Source organism: Emydura macquarii, unplaced genomic scaffold, assembly GCF_026122565.2.
Source record: "Emydura macquarii macquarii isolate MOO-44397 ecotype Brisbane River unplaced genomic scaffold, CSIRO-AGI_Emac_v2 contig_295, whole genome shotgun sequence".
Lineage (NCBI taxonomy): Eukaryota > Metazoa > Chordata > Testudines > Chelidae > Emydura > Emydura macquarii.
Window position 1 is genome coordinate 11,338,606 of NW_027130432.1, and position 17,046 is coordinate 11,355,651.

Here is a 17,046-nt window from a genome sequence, read left to right on the forward strand (position 1 = left end):
AATACAAAGTACAGGTAGCATACCTGGGGAAGTCTCAGATGCTACAGAGATCAGGGCCAATATGAAAACCCAAGGTAGATTCCCAGGTTTATGTATTTATTAGGTAAATTAATGTTAATGATGGGTATCAAATTAACAGTACAAGTTTCCCCGCTCTGAGCCACCATCAATATGCTTCAGTCCTGGGCCTGGAGTGATGTCACAGCACCCCCAGCCACATCTAGGGGATAGAAGGTAATTCAGTCTCCATGACCTCTTCATTTATTACCCTCTCTGCCAAAATAACCAAAAAGAGTGCTATTTAGAGTTAATTGGCGTGATGGCTTGGTGGTGGTACTACGGCTTTGCAGTTCTATGGCGCCGCCCATCCAAGGTTCTGAAAGCACCTTCCAGACATTAACCAGGTCTCAGAGTGCCTCTGCTGCTATTCTCTCCATGTGGAAACCAAGGTACAAAAAGGCAACGTGCCTTGCAGAAGGGCACCCAGTGACAGAGCTGAAAATAGAATCCAGTTCTGCCTTCTTCTCACCTCTAAATAATACCGCCTCCCACACAATGATATGAAACCTGATTTGTAAGGAGCTAGACTGAGTCTACCAACTCATTTCTCACAGGCCAGTCATCAGATGGTAAAAAACTTTGGTCTCTACTGACATGGGCTAGATTTTAACTGGTCACTTGGAGATGAAAGGCTCTGCAGCTCATTACCAATCCCCTGCTGCTCTCCTAGACAGAGCTCCTAAATCTGAAACTCTTGTAATTGCATGTGCCGTTTTGTATTTATTCATGTATATTTATAGCCTGCTCTGTTACCAGTCCACTTCTTTCCCCTTAGGAGGCTGCACGAGACAACACATCCACTTACATGCACAAAACAGGTATCCGAGAACCCATGTCTATTGAAAGTGTGACATCTATGGGTCGGTAATTCTACAGGAAATGGAGGAGAACCCACAGTTACATATGAAGATGTGAAAGTCTAGAAAGAGAGCAACTATCTCAGGATGCAGGTAGGAGATCCTCAGCTGGGTAGGGCAGAAGAGGTTGTGAGAGTAGAACATGTACATGGAAAGTTTTGCGTCCCCAAATTGGCCAAGAACATGTCACAATTCCCGCTGACATAAGTGACACATGAATGAGGATGGCTACACATCAATCCCCTAAACAGGAAAATATAATCCTACTCTTGGAGTCCAAAGCCTCCCAGCTGCTCTGTTGTTATGACACTGTGTTAACTGTGACAGAACGCACCATATCAATAAAGTTATTGATGTTGAAGTTGTAACTTTTTTTAATGCACCCCTGCAAGCATTAGGGTTCTGTTATTTATTTCTAGTGCAGTAGTGCCCGAGGACCCCAAAATGAGGATTGACTTTCCATTGTACAAATGAACACTCCAAAGAGCTCATCGTCTAGGACTTTGTCAGTAACACAACAGGGGAACAGACAAATGGTAGTGGAACGGATAGACAAGGGAACAATAGAGATGGGGTTTTGTATAAGCAGTCTAACCAACACCTGTCCGTAGTGATTTGTAGATGTTATTGCAAAGGCAGGTTTCCATTGTTCCCAGCTCCATCATTAACCTATCTAGTTTCTTCCCTCCAGCTCCAGATGGAGGCTATGGATCTCCAGAGGGACATAGCGAATGCTCGGCCACAGCTGGTGGAGTCCCTGAGTCACGCCCCTGAGTGGCTGCTCGCGAAAGCCAAACATTTCCTCCCTCACATGGACCCGAGTCATGTGGATGGAATCGCTGACCACAAAAAAAAGGTCTCGTTGCTCCTTGACATGCTTGAGGGTGCAGGACCAACCATTTGGAAGCAGTTTATCCAGTGTGTCTGCATGGAATGCAGCCTCCCCATGGACCTGGAGGTGCTCCTCTTGAGTGCCTCAGGAGAAGGTAAAGGAGAAAGAGTTGGGGGATTGATCAGCAGCAATTTATATGGAAACACAGTCCCCACTGGCTTCTTTCTAAACAAGAAGACAGAGCCTTGATCCCTACCACCACCACTCTTAGGTCTCGCTGTATTAGAGCTAATGAGCTAAATGATTTTGACAGAACAATGGCATTATAGGAGTGGATATTTTAGGATGGCAATACAGTGGAATACAGTAAATGGATCCATTTGGACTGTGTCCACCTTGCCCATTCTGGGCCTGATCCTGCAAGATACTGAGTGCTCTCAATTCTTGTTGACCTAACTGGGAGTTGAGGGTGCTCAGTCCTTGCCAGGATCAGGGTCTGTACCTGAATGATCAGAACATCCAGATTCCCAAATTGGAAATGTCCACAGAGGTAAAATCTCTTTGGAAGGACTCAAGGTATTGACTAGTCCAAATTGTGTCTGTGCTATAACAATGTATTCTGCTCTATAAGGAATCCAGAGAGCTTTGGTGAGAGAACAAAGAGTGATAATAATATAAGGTAAATATAATATACACATCTGACATTTGATTTTACACACGTAATTATATTAACATTGTTGTTTACATTATTATAATTGAATGCCCCACAATTTATCCCATAATCTTTATGACTTTATAGCCCTTAAAAAGTGTGGTTTTCTTCCCTTGAAAACATCAAAAGAAATTTCTTCCCAGTCTGATCCATACAGCAGAATATAGGAAGTGGCTTTGGAAAGTGATCTTTGCTCCATATAAGCTGTCAACGTTAACAATGAATTGCATTGCACAGAGCATTGTAGGCACCAAATACTTATTTAATTGTTCTTGACACAATAGATGAAATCCTGAGCCCCATTGACTTCAGTAGATCTAGGATTTCATCCAAGAATGGCTTCTCTATTTAGTGGTTGGATATCTTCAGTCCTCAGCTTCCTGTTTAGCAGGAAGTTATGCAAATAAGACAGTTCATCTTAGCAGAATATTCATGAAAATAGTCTTGTTTTTGCACATTAATCATGTATTATTCAGAATGATGCCTCCATGATTAGTCAAGTGCAACAGGAGTAACCTGCATTCAAAAGGAAAGGGGGAACAAAGTTAAATCTAGCAACAGGCTAAAAATAAGAATTGACCTTGTACTTTCTTCCAGAAATCAAGCTAAAACAAGTGGCTAACCACAGAGTTCAGTAATTTTTTTTTAAGCTTCTTAGGTTATAAACTGTCTAGGGCAGGAGTTGTGGCTTCATGTGTTTATTTTACAGTGCCTAACACAATGATTATGGTGGGCGCCTCTGAGTGCTACTGTAATCCAAATATTAAATAATCATTGAAAATGGTCATTGTTTCATGGGTTTTGGTACTAAGCAAATACAATGCAGAGACGTTCTACATGCACCTCTCTGCTTCCTGCTTTCCACAGAGCCCCAGAAATGGAAATACTAATATACTATCGTGATCTCATTGAACTTTCAGCTCAAACAGAAATGGGAAATGCTGGAAATTATATCAGAAAGAGTCGAGTCTGTTCTTGAGAGACTTCCAGGTTAATTTTTTTTTAAGACCCAAAGATGCTCTGATAAATGCTAAGCTTTATCCGGATGACAGTTCCCAGCCTTTTGAGGTTCACTCATTGCTAGTGATACAGAGATCACCATTTACCCTGAACTGGATCTGTGAGTTTCCCCAGCTCCATTCCTTGCCACAAAACTGTGCTCCAGAGGCTTTTTCATTTAAAAGAAAAATGTTTTTAGCTCTTCTGGTTGTGAAGAGAAACTTCCAAGTACAAACCAGTGTAGTGAGGTCTGCCTGAATCTGCAGGCAAGCAGCCTGAAGCAACAGCTGTGATAGAATTGTAAGTGGCCCTGTTTATTTCTCTAGAGTGTTGACTCTGGCACCTAATAAGTTTGGTATTGTTAATTATTTAATTGCTGACAGTTTAGCCAAAACAGCCAGCTAATGTGCTTATCTCACAAGCCAAAAACATCTCCCCCACATTCATGGGAAATGAAAACCTTAACTATTCTCCACCACTGCTGAAACCCCTGTCTGTTTCTTGACAACTGTATGTATCATCAATACAAAAATCCATGCAAATTTACAACTTACCATCAGCCTGGAATCTCCAGTCTGCCACACTGGATAGCTGCTGAAACCAGGGGACTCACAGGTAACCATGTTACTTAACGAATGACAGTGTGGGTCAAATTTAGGCAGCAGCCGGTCTAGCATGGTAAATAGTGTGAGTTTCATCATAAGGCAAAGCAAAGTGCATTGTACAAAAGCTGAAGTTTCACACCCCTCTGGAAACAAAAGATTAACTGGGAGTCAGGGTACGTCGAAGGCTGAGGCGGGACAGAAGGTCCCAAGCATATTTTCAAGGTAGGAGATTATCAGACACTAATCAGAAGTTGTGCTGGCGTTTCCTTTGCAGCATTGTGAGTGTTTGCGTGTTTTGATATTGTCAGGCTAGTAATGCAACACAGAGGTGAGCCTAGCCCATTTGGAGCGTGTTATGAACAGATCTAGGGAGGTACCGACAACACCCTAATTTTATTTAAATTCATAATTGTAGGTAATTTAAACCAGAAACAAGAAGCCTTTGCAGAAGCAAGTGCTCAGTCTCCACCTTCTCAACCTTCAGGTAAGGCTGCTGTCTATGGGATAAGAGTCCATGCATTTCCCAGCTGTCTTAAAGGGCCAGGCAGCCATCTTGGAGGTAGGGCTGCCAATTTTGGTTGGACGTATTCCCGGAGGTTTCATCATGTGACATAGTCTTTCCTTAAAGATCAATCTTTAATTCCTGGAGGGTTGTCAACCACCACAGAGCAGGCCACAAACTGAACCCCGACAGAACCACACCATGTGGGAACCCACTTGTTCCACGTTCTGTCATGCTCCACACATCTCAGAGGTTGGCTGAGTTTTGATTTCTTTCTACATGTTTTAGAGAAGCCCGATAAGCCCTGAATTTGCCAACGGTCTCCTGATTTGTTCTTCCAGTCTAGAGAAGCTCCCAGCCCAGGGCATTGTAACACAGGACCCCCTTTGGCTAATTCACGGTATTTGAATGACTGGCTTCAATGAGGGTCAGTTTGGGGTTTCATGCTGAATTAGTGAAGCTTAATGCTTGGCTGCTGGCATGTTTGCTGGCTACGTATTGTGATCCAAAGGTCAGTCCAAGGTCCTTAATCCAACATTACAGGAAAGACTCAGGCTCCTCAAGATCCCACCATTACGTATGATCACACAATGCTGTTCCTAGGAGTTGTTTAATGGTCATCAGTGTGGTGAGCCTTATGTATTATTGGATGGCTGTTACACCATTAAAAAAACTCAGTGAGTGCCTCTCATTCAAATGGTGTCTGATTTCCAAAAGCAAACCACTGACACATCCCCCCCGCCACCCACATGAAGACATGGCAGATAGAGAAAGGCTATGGGTAATTATTGCTGCAACAGTACCACTTCCTGAGCTAGTATGCAATTATTCCTTCCACAAGCCAACTTCAATAGAAGAAACCTACTGCATGCTGGTTATTTTTTATATAGAAAGCTCTAGCCCTATTGCTACATCCGTCCCAAATGTGAGTGCAAGTAGAAAGAAAAATGCAGAAAGGAACCCTTTGTATTCTGTATGCAATTTGAAGAAATCTGCAGACAGAGCGTATCGAGCTGAATTTTTGAAACATGGGACACTAACAAATGCATTAAAACAGTGCAAGCTGATCACTGTGCAGGGCTATGCACTTGGGCAGGGACAGCCGGGCTAAAAGTCAGTGACCAAGTGTGATTTTCGTGTATGATTTTGCATTGTGTTGAAAAAATGGATCAAAAGTTTGTGGTGCTCTCCATTTTGCCTGGACAGTTCCCATTAGTATTGTTAAGTGCTGAGGAGAGTTGCTAAGGCTGCTAACTTGTTACAGCTGCTCAGTGCTGCTGTTCTTGGAGCACCAATGTTAGCTGCACTAGCAGCGAATGCAGCTTGCTGATTCAGGAGACCTCAGTGTTATTTGTAAATGAAGGTCATGGATTTGGTTCGGTGGTAGAGGGGAATGGCCAGGTTTATGGTTGACAAAGCACTGCCTTAGTGCACTGGCTCAGTGGTTACAGGTATCTTAACACATGTATGCCCATGGCAATAGTACCAGCCCAATCAGCACACCAGGATGCTGTCCCCTTGGCTGGACAATGATGCCCCTCCTAGGACTTCTCCTTTTATACATTGACACAAACAAGTTATGTGTTACACTCCAGATGTGAGTTACCACCTTTGTACCTGCTAATTAGAACAAAACATCCTCATCTGTCATCCTGTCATTCCCTCTTTATCTTACGAGAGGTTGATGTGCTCTTGTGCCATCCCTTAAGAATGTGCTTACATGGTTACTTGAGAAATCTGTGTGTTTTTGTCCAGTCCTGTCCAATCAGGAATATGCTTACTTGGTTAGCTGACACCTGGTGCGTTGCTATTCTACTAAAATCTGTGAATTTAGAGACTAGCTAAGACTTGGTCTTCACTTAGACCAAGTTAGGTCTTGGTCTAAGTTAGGTTGACATAGCTACGTTGTCATGGGTATGAAAAAAGCTTGGTCTACAATTAGGTTAACATACCTACGTTGGTCATGGGTGTGAAAAAGCCCACCATTGAGCAACACAGTTATGCCAATCTAACTCCCAGTATAGGGGCAGCTATGTTGGGGAAATGATGTTCCTACACTGATGGAAAACCCCTTCTGTCAGTATAGGCTGTGCCCATGCTATGGACTGCACTACACTACCTAGCTATGCTGGTATAGTCACCATAGTGTAGACATGCCCTAAGGGTTGGAAAATTAGATCAACGCAGCTACATTGCTCAGGAGTGTGAAAAATTCACACACAAGAATTTTTCTGTCACCCTAGCTACTGCCTCTCGGAGCGGTGGATTTACTACAGCAACGGAAGAACCCCCACAGTTGTGACATCGCAGTCTTTCTAGTGTAGACATAACCTAATATTCAAATTCATAGGAACACATAGCTCCTGCAGGGTGCCAGGTAGAATGTGGCTTTGAGCCATTATTGCTAGTGGCCCTGGTATCCTGTAATTTGTGCATGTGCAACACATACCTCCTTTTTGCAATTGAGGGTTTGCACACATAGCTAGATAGCCATGCAATGCTTGCATCCCCAGAGCATGCACACAGAGTAAGCACTTGCATAAAGTTGGCCCGCATTTGTGTGTGCACAAACATGACTGTAAATCAGGACCAACATTAAAGTACAGTTATGGAAACGTCAATGAAATTGTGGGCTGTGATCTGTAATAAAGTGTGCAGCTTTTGGATATATTATCTCAGTCTTGAATCTGCAAGACTCGCTTTCTTCTACGTATTCAAAACCACATCCTACACAACCACCACTCTATGCCTTTTTATGCAATGTACATCTGGCAGGATTTTTACCAAACTACTATCCCAATATCTCTGCATCCACTTCATCTTCTCTGTAACCCCACAAAACCTCAATATGGCAGAGTCCTGGCCCTTTAAAATTTCATCTGTCCAGCAGCCAGCTAAGCTGACTCAGATCTGTTAAGATTGTAAACTCTTAGGGGTAGGGACTGGCTCTTAATATATATATATAGAGAGAGAGAGATGTAGATATGGATATATTGTGCACCACCTAGCATTATGGGGGGGCAGGGAAGATCCCAATTGGGGCTCCTACAATATAAATAATTATTAACAATAAGAGTCGCCCTTAATCCTGAATTGGTAATGTAATGAGCTGGGTGAAACCTTGTTATGGAGTGAGTTGAAACTCATTGAGATTGATAGGTGTTAATACCCCCTTCAATTAACATAACTGTAAGGATAAATCCCAGCATAAGACAACATATGTGAACCCATCCAGGAGCTTTTGCTGAGTATTGTTTTCAGTAGGCATGTGGGAAGATGGAGGGGCGGGAAGACAGAACACTCAGAAACTGAAAACAGGCAAAACTTATAAGACAGAAACAGCCAGAAGGAGCAGCTGAAAAAAGCAGAGCCTGACCCTTAAAAAAATCTAGGAAAAGGCTTTTGTGTCAGGGTGCAGATTGAAAAGAATGGCGTTGGTGCTGTGAGCAAAAGAAGCTGTGTCTTGCTATTGGATTCCTTCTGCATTCAGAGACACAGGCCTTTGTACATTCTTTGTAAGTAAACAAGATTGCATCAAAGAACCCCCTTTTTAAAATTTTGTTCTGTGTCATTTTACATTATAAAAACCGTCCTGTGTTAACAACCAACAGCAGCTGGAGGCTCATTTGGGCCTGGTCACTGTTGATTTACAGCAGTCCTGAGGTCTGGAGAGTGGTAGTTAAAGCATGAGGTAGGTGGTGGCAATTAACGACCCAATAAAGATACAGAACCAATTTGTGTACAGCACCTGGTGTGTATGTACTCCAGTGCTCCAGGCTAGAAAATAAGTTATAATCACACAGTTAAAAAAACAAAACTAAATCATAAAGAGTTCTGATTAGGCCATAGCTGCTAAAAATTGTTAGCCTGCACCCCCAAGAGCTGTAACCACATTCCATGGTAACAGGCCAGATTCCATGAACCCCTTAGCCGGCTCTGTCAGGGGCTGAGGAACTGTGCGCACACATCACAAGAGGCCAGAAGACATACCCAGTTGGGTGGGGTGGACTCATTCTGCATGATTTCAAATGCCCGTGAATGTCACTGGTTGGAAAGTTTGACTCAGTCTTCATTAGGTTTCCCTCTTGCTTAGGAAAGTGGGTTTAGAAAAGAGCAGGAGGGAGGGCAATTCAGATGCAAAACCTGAATCCAGTCCCTCATTGCGCCTGCCCGTGCTATGGTGATGGACACTAGAAAATGCTAATGTAACTAGATGGCTCTTTAGGGGGACTCCTTTCTCCCTGATCCAGAGCAAGGCCACCCTGTTCAAGGTGAATGGCTCTTGTGAGGAGGCTGGAATATGCACTTAGATTGCAGGAAAAAAATTGTCACCTCTAACAAGCCCAAGAAATAGTTTAGGAGGCTTTCAAAACCCCCCACTGCACAAGGCTCCCCATTCCCAATTGCCAGCCACAGTGTCCTTGGAACTCTTTGGTGGGTTACAGCCTCATGGCTCAACATTACCTGTGCAAGGAGCTTTTTTCCCCCACCCTCTGCCAATGCTCAGTGCTCAGGTAGAAATTCATCCACATGTCTTGTGTGCAGCAAATCGCCTCTGCAGCTCTGCTCCAGTTTGGACCAGTGTAAGAGGTTCAAAACCCATTTGGCTGTGCAGCCTTCCAGAGAATCAGATCAGACATGTTGCTTTTAACCTGGTTATCAATTACAATTAGGAATTTTAAGGGGCCTAGAGTTTTAAGCACTGTGCACTGCTTATGATGGTGACTGTATTGTCTTCAGTCTAGCGGCAATGGTATAACAAAAACTGAAGCTAGACAAATTCAAACTATAAATAAGAAACAGTGAGGACAATTTAGCAAGGGTTGTGATGAATTCTCAATCTCTGGCAATTTTAAAATCCAGATTGGATGTTTTTCTAAAAGACCTGCTTTAGTTCACATAGGAATTAATGTAGGGGAGCCCTACGGCCTGTGTTGTACAGGAAGCCAGACTAGACAGTCACAATGGACCCCTCAGACCGTAGAATCTATGAATGTCTATTGGCAGACTCAAGTTAAAGTGTTGCCATTGAAGTTATTCACACCCACAAATGGTCTCTAATGTTGCACTGAAATTTTTATGCATACAGTCAGTTGTGGTCTCAAAGTGATAGAATTTAGACCTCTCCCTAATATAACGTGTGATCTCAAGTTCACAATGCTGCATTCATATGTTGGCTGCTTTTCAACTTTCAGGACTTGAGAGACGTCGTCATGGAAGTAATTCTCCTGCCAATGGTAAAGAGTCTAAACAACAACGATTAGGTATGTGGATTTCTTAAATGATGCACGAGCATGTTCACCTATGGGGAAACGCCAAGTTATTGTCTCTGCATGTTTCATATACAGTATAGATCCAAATGCCCATTTTTTTTTTTTGCAAGCCAATAAATAAATCAAAAGCACCAAGAACTCATCCTGCCTCATTATGGGAAGCCTTGTTGAGAGGCTGCATTACCCATATGCAAATGATTTTAAAAAACAAAGACAATGGGGACTTGCAAAAAACTGGCTCAGAGATGCAATAAAAATTTGGGAAATCTGGATTAAAATAATCTAGAATAAGAACCCTTTGGAGGAATTACATGCCCATAAGGTATCTCACAGCTTGTTATTCATGAAAGGGTGTTTTGGGTTTTTTTTTTTTAACAGGGGGTATCAATTCGGGAAGCATGCAAATTTAATACAAAAGTCCATTAAGCCTCCAGAGCTAGTGTGGCACATAAGAAAATGCGTGATTTCAAAATCCAGAGAAATTGAGGAATAATTTAATATCCACAACAAGCAACTATAGGTAAAACAGAATAACACTCACATTGCTCATATGGCCTGAGCCAATACCCACAAGACATTAAGGGCCAAATTACAGCTGACTTGCATTGGTGCACAACAGGAAGCAGCAAAAGGGACTGGAGAGAGTAGGGGTTGTAGGGAGCCAGCTAGCATTTCCAGTATGGTATTAGTGTTCTCAGAGGGGGAATGTCTGAGCAGGTCAAGAACAAGGCCTTGGCCCCACCCCATTGTGGATTGGGAGAGCTGTGCTGGGAGGGAAAAATCCTGGGTCCTGAAGGTGGTTTGGAAACCAAGACGGGTGCAAAGCTAAATGTTGGAGTTAGACAATTCTCAACTTGGAGTGGGCTAGACTCCCATCCCAAATCAGGTTCAAAATTCATGGCTGTAACTAAAGAGTGTATTGTAATGTATGCACGCAAGGAGGGTATGAGTTACAGTTGCACTGGCAACCCTAATTCTGGCATTTCCTAACATTTGGGTACTTGATTTTGCAACCGTAATGTTCTTTTCCTTTAGTTTTTTTTAACTGTAATTTCCTGGGTTTTTTTTAAAACTTTGAAACTGAAAATAAACCAAAACCCACCAAAATATTACCATGTGGAACCATCCTGATCATCTATGTGAGTCACCAGCCTGGCTAGGATTTTTAGGTCCATAGCACAGTCCTCTACCACTCGAATTAATGGAGCAACTGTTAGCAGTAAGAAGGCTGTTATCTTTTATATGGACCTGCCACTAGAAAGGGATGGAGATGCACATTTTACCTGTGGGTTTCACACCTATTTACTAGACAGCAAGGCAACATTGAGACTCAGGATTCATGGATTCAATTCCATGTTCTGGAGGCAAATGAGATCTAATTACAGACTCTCCTGCCCCTGTTTTCCCCCACTTGTGCTGCTATCCTCCCTCCTCCACAGCTCCTCCTCCTACCCCATTTTCTGCCCCTCTCACTCCTGACTCTTTCTCCCCCTTCTGGCTCTAGCTCCTGTCCTTTCCCCACCCCTATTCCTCACCTCTCTGCATTTGAGCCAGGTTGTGTCTTCCTTTTCCTCCATGCTGTCTGGGCATGAGCAAGGGTAGCTCTGAGGACACAGGAGAGGCAGAGTCTCCCTGCTCTCAGTACCAGTGCCCGGCACTACATCAGCTGCCAGGAGGTGCAATGTCAAGGGAAGTCCCAGCTCATCCTTTGTGGCCTTGGGCTGGAGCGTGCTCAGCTGCTCTGTGGGGATGGCCCATGTGCAGGCTGGTCACAGAGAGGAGCTGGGAGGGGATGGAGCATCCTCAGTGTGGATGGAGCATTCAGAGAATGTAGCTGCCAAAGTCTAACAAAGTCCTACTAAGCATGGGTGAATGGAGAGATTTTTCGGAGGCTAATAACTTGGGCAAATTTTAACAGACACAGCAAAAGGCCACCCGAAAGCCAAATTGCCAGCCCCCTGTTCCAAAGCATGGAGATACTAGAGCATTTCAGTGATACGGCTGTAAAAATTTTTTTAACAGAAACAGCTGAGCCATTTTAGCTGAATTTAGCTGAGGCCGACACCCAGCATGAAAAATTTCAGCCTGAATGGTTAAAGTTGGGCAAAGTTAGAAGAAACTGAAAACAGGGTCTTATAAAGGGAAGTATCAGACAATCTTAACTCTCGGCATTGCTACCTGCAACATCTATAATAAAAAAGATAAATAAACCTGGATACCATCCGTAAGGGACTCTGCCCTCCTGAGGGAGGGAACGCCACTTAGGTTGCAGTCATTGCCCTTTGTCTCTCCCTCTATCTCCTGCATTCCTGGCAGCCTAACAAAACAACCTAGGATGTTGTTTGAAATAAAAATAGTTCCCTGTATCTGGGAGGGATCTCAACAGTAAGCACCTTTCCTCAGAGTTAATTAATGTGTTGCTGGGCTGAGCTCCATAGAGAGAATTGATGAGACTGCTCAGAAGACAACAGGGATATTTTGTGTATTTCTGAGCCAGCAATTGGGGTCCTAATGGGAGCATTCTCCAACCCTTTCTGCTAATTTCATAGATCCATAGAAGCAGAAGGAAGCTTTATGATCATCTAATGTGACCTTCTGCACAATGCAGAGCAGAGAACCTCACCCAGTAATTTCTGCGTCAAGCCCATAACTTCTGTTTGAGCTGTAAGCTGGTCTTATTCCCCATACTGGGCTGGATATGCTGCTTTGCCATTGTAGGGCTGCTGGCCTTGATTTATTGTTTTAAATGCATGTTGAAGCATGGATTTATTTTAAAATCACAAAGGTAAAGAATCACATGGACTTTGCAAATAGATCTGGGGGGAAAAAAAGTACTTTGGAACCATGAGCCTTTCAGTACAATCAGTAAGGATAAGATTTGGTTACGGAGGTCACAGAGGTCATGGACTCCGTGACTTTCTGAGACCCCCTGTGACTTCTGGGCAGGGCTGGAGCAGCTGCCAGACCTAAGACTCCCGCTGAACAGCTGATCAGCAGGGCTTACGCCCAACAGCTGATGGATCAGCCAGCCTTGGGGCCATGGAACAGCTGGTCATCAGCCAGCTGGCTGGAGCAGCTGTCAGCCCCCAGCTCTGTTTTTCCCTCCGCCTCCCAGGTATTTTTAGTAACAGTCAGGGACAGTTCGTGGATTCCATGAATTTTTGTTTATTGACTGTGACCTGTTGGTGACTTTTACTAAAAATACCTGTGACAGAATTTTAACCTTAATAATCAGTGCCTATTTCAGTGGTTAAGCAATGGGCTGGATCCCGTCTGTACTGGCACATTTCCATTGCCTCCCTGTGTTTATTATTATGAATATGACTTTTCATGAACCTGATCTAGCTGTTTTCTGTTACCACTCATGCACACACACATTCTCTCTCTCTCTCGCTCTCTCTCTGTCGTTCTCTGTCTCTCAGATTCAGCTGAAAGGTATCGGCGTCTTGTCATCACTTCAACATGCCAAAAATATGGAAATAAGAGAGCAGCAGGACCAGCTGTCCTGGGACAAGCACAGCCACCAGCTTTCAGCCAAGCCTTCGTCAACCTAGTCATCCGGCAGAGTAAAGCTTCCAGACTAAAGGAGAGAGCAGATAAACCCAGAGAGGACTCAACAGGCATGCAGGAAGCAGAGGAATGTGTGGACACGGCTGTGAAAATCTCTGACCTGTTTGAAAGTATTGTTAGCTCGGGTACCACCAGGATTATCCTTTTGTTTGGCAAACCAGGAATGGGAAAGACCATGCTGATGCATAGGCTTTGCCAGAAATGGGCAGAAGGAGCCTTGCATCAATTTCTGTTTACTTTTCTCTTTGAGTTTAGGCAGCTGAATCTGATAAGCAGAAAACTGACTTTGAAGGAGCTTTTGTTTGACTTGCTTCTTCAGCCAGAAGATAGCCCTGAGGCAGTATTTCACCACCTCCTGGAGAACGCCCGGCGCATATTGTTCATCTTTGATGGGCTGGATGAATTTGTGGGGAACATAGGCCACCCATCCTCTTCTTGTGTGAGCCCTGCCTTCCACAGGCCTATGTCCATATCAGAGCTGTTTGCTAATCTCTGTTTTGGCAAACTTCTGCCTGGGTGCACGGTGCTGGTCACGAGTCGGCCTAAGAAATTACCCGACTTTCTACTAAGCAGAGCAGAGCCGCTGGTGGAAATTTGGGGATTTGACCATGAGAAGGTTGAAGAGTACGCCAGCCACTATTTTCACCACCATCCCTTCAAAGAGCAGGCCGTCGCTCACCTGAAAAACAACAGCAAGCTGCTGAGCATGTGTTTTATCCCTGCCTTGTGCTGCATTGTCTGCGCCTGTCTGGAGTATTTGCTGATGAAGCGTTTGGTGAAGGTGGAGCTTCCTCAGACCATGACCCAATTTTATATCAAAATGCTCCTCATCTTTATAAGTAAACAGCAGACAGAGGGCTCTGTAAGTGAAGACATGCAGCTCAGCCACCACCGGCTGGCCATTTTGGGCCTGTGTGACCTTGCACTGAAAGGCCTGGAAGAGAAGAAGATAGTGTTTTATGTTAATGATATCCCAGAGCATGTGAAAGAGTTTGCTTCCCTACATGGCTTGCTGACTGTCTTTGAGGTGAAGGCGAGTGGCAGCCTCCCAGAAGCCGGCCACGCCTTTGTGCACTTGAGTCTGCAGGAGTTCTTTGCAGCGCTGGGTCTGATGATAAATCATGCAGTGGACGGAAACTGCCTGAAGAAAAAGTTCTCTCTGAAGTCAAAGTGGACTTTAAAAAATGAAGCAAGGACTGAGTTCATGGAGAATTTTCACCTCTTTCTCTCAGGCCTCTCGTCAAAAGGCTGTAGGACGTTCCTCGCCCTGTTAGCTGAACAAAACCAGGCCTGGGTGCGGGATAAGCAAGCTGCCATTCTGCAGTCCTTGAGGAAGCTGGCAGCTACTAATTTAACAGGGCCCAAGATAATTGAGCTGTGCCATTGCACTTATGAAACACAAGACCTTGAATTAGCCCAGCATGTTGGGAGCCAGTTAAATTTCAAGTATGAATTTAGAAACTTTAGACTGACACCTCTAGATGTGTCAGCTTTGGTATTCGTCATTAACAGTGGCCATGATTTGACTCACTTGGATTTTGCAGGCTGCCCCATGGAATTAGATTGTTTGGAGGTTCTAGCCAGCTGTAAAAATATAGAGCACCTGAGGTAAGAAATGCAGTGAAAGACAGGCATTTGGACTGAGATTTTGAAAGATGCTTAAGGGATTTGGATGTCTCGTTACCGTTAAAATGAACAGGAAGTGGGTGTCTAAATTTACCTATCCTTGGAAGGCTCAGATATCTGGCAGTGAAGTTCCAAGCATCTCACCTCTAGACTGCTGCTTCAAAGCCAGAAATTTGCTGCCATCTGATTGCTGTTAGATATTTCAGGTGAAATTAGTTGATTGTCTCAGTCTAATGGACAGGTGTCCCCACGGCAGAGGGCAGATTCATCAGAGAGCTCAAAGATGGAGAGTGAAGTACCATCTCATCTCTAGGTACTTGACAGCCTTCAGGTTGGGGGAGGGAGCAAAGTAGATGCTTCAATCTCCAGAGCTGTCAATTTAATACCTTTTATGAGTGCTAAGTTCACTTTGAAGATGGTGGGCATTCCAGGTCACTGTGTGCTACTAATGCATCATAGTGGAAATGGTATATTTCTCCAATAACAGCTTTAAAGCATTCAGACAAAATTCATCCCTGGTCTAACTAACTCCCTTGACTTCAATAGTTTGACATGCAAGAGCCATGAGGCCTTTCCAGTTTGTAAGAGTCAGATTTACTGATGTAATTGTGAGCAGAAACTGGCTTCGAATAAGGAATTATTCATCATTATCAGAGCACTAGCAGAGTGCTCAGTCATACCATCTCCACAGTTTAGCAACTGCATGTAGTATCTTAATAACCAAGCCGATGAAGTCTTTCACCCCTTCGTACATTTGATTATGCTGAAAGATGTTTAAAGAACTAATATGCTTAGAAACAAAAATGATCCGATGAAGTGGCTAGATCATAGATGATGTTAGAGAAATTAAACCGTTCTTTTTTGTTACATCGTGTTTTTGCCCACTTTTTATTGTTTTAGCTTTAGGAGCAGGAAGTACGGTGATGAATTTGCAGCTGCTCTTTCCAAAAGCTTACTGAAGATCAAGAGTCTGAAGACACTAGAGTAAGCATTTGCTATTAGGGCCAATGCATCTTACTTTGCACTAGCGCTGAATGGGAAGGTTGGGAATGGGTTCCCCTTTGGATTTTGCAGTTTAATTACACCATTTTATGTCATTCATATTTTAAATCTTTTGCTTTGTGTGATGTTGTCTAAAATATCATCTGCTGTATTATATATTGCAACATAGAAATCCATGAGAAATGTGTTCATATATGATACTTTCAGGGCATTGCTCCAAATGCCAGGAGATAGCGGGAAAAGATTTGCATCATGTTATGCAGCTGTAATGATCCTTCGTCTCTATAAGAATTGATTGAAACTCTTTTTTTCTTTCACTTTTTGGTTTTCAGACAAAAACTTTTTGGTCTTCAGGGTATCAGTTTCCCTTCCCCCCTGTCCCTCCAACCTCAGTTCTCTTCCAGGAATGATGAATGTGGGTAAATAACAAATTATATTTAGAATTTACCCAGACTCCATGTCACTGTTTTCTCCTTCACTGGAAAGGCATCCCACAAAGCCCTGGATATCTGCTACCATTTGGCAGTGGGGTGAGGCTGGTGTCGGAACAGGACACTGGTGTCAGTAGATAGGGCAACAATGTGAACAATAAGGGGAAGGCATTCTGTGCAACGTGGAGAAAGCATGGACACAGACTGCCTGACTGGAACAAATGGGCCATCGAAACTGGTGTTCTTGGCAGATCAGAGAGGTCGTGGAGGAATACAGTAGGTAGTAGGAGATAAAGACTAAGATGTGGGCAGGTGGTGGGGTCACGAAGGGCTTTGAAGGCAAGGATGAGCAATCTAAACTTGATGTGGACTTTGAGAGAGCAGCCAGAGGAGGGCATGACATGGTCAGTTTGTGGGGCGAGCACCAGGCGTTTGTGGTCATGTGCTCAGAGACTGATACAGCTCTGGAGTGTGGTAAAGTGATTTGCTGGGCAAATTGAGGAAGCGAGAAACACAGTAGCTGTTGGTTTGAGATTCTTTTGGGAAGTGACTCGTTCATGCATGGTGCAGTTCATTG

The 17,046-nt window shown here is 43.7% G+C and overlaps 1 protein-coding gene across 1 annotated transcript in view; it reads left to right on the plus strand.

Moving 5' to 3' along the window:
• Positions 1-938: 938 nt before the first annotated feature.
• Positions 939-17,046, plus strand: part of NLRC5 (NLR family CARD domain containing 5) — a 79,980-nt gene continuing 63,872 nt past the window's right edge. Inside the window, exons 1-6 of the mRNA XM_067549950.1 lie at positions 939-1,010; positions 1,609-1,903; positions 4,481-4,549; positions 9,763-9,831; positions 13,263-15,018; positions 15,937-16,020. Of these exons, the coding sequence (XP_067406051.1) occupies positions 1,005-1,010; positions 1,609-1,903; positions 4,481-4,549; positions 9,763-9,831; positions 13,263-15,018; positions 15,937-16,020 (2,279 nt within the window). The 5' untranslated portion in view covers positions 939-1,004. The remainder of the gene's footprint in view (positions 1,011-1,608; positions 1,904-4,480; positions 4,550-9,762; positions 9,832-13,262; positions 15,019-15,936; positions 16,021-17,046) is intronic.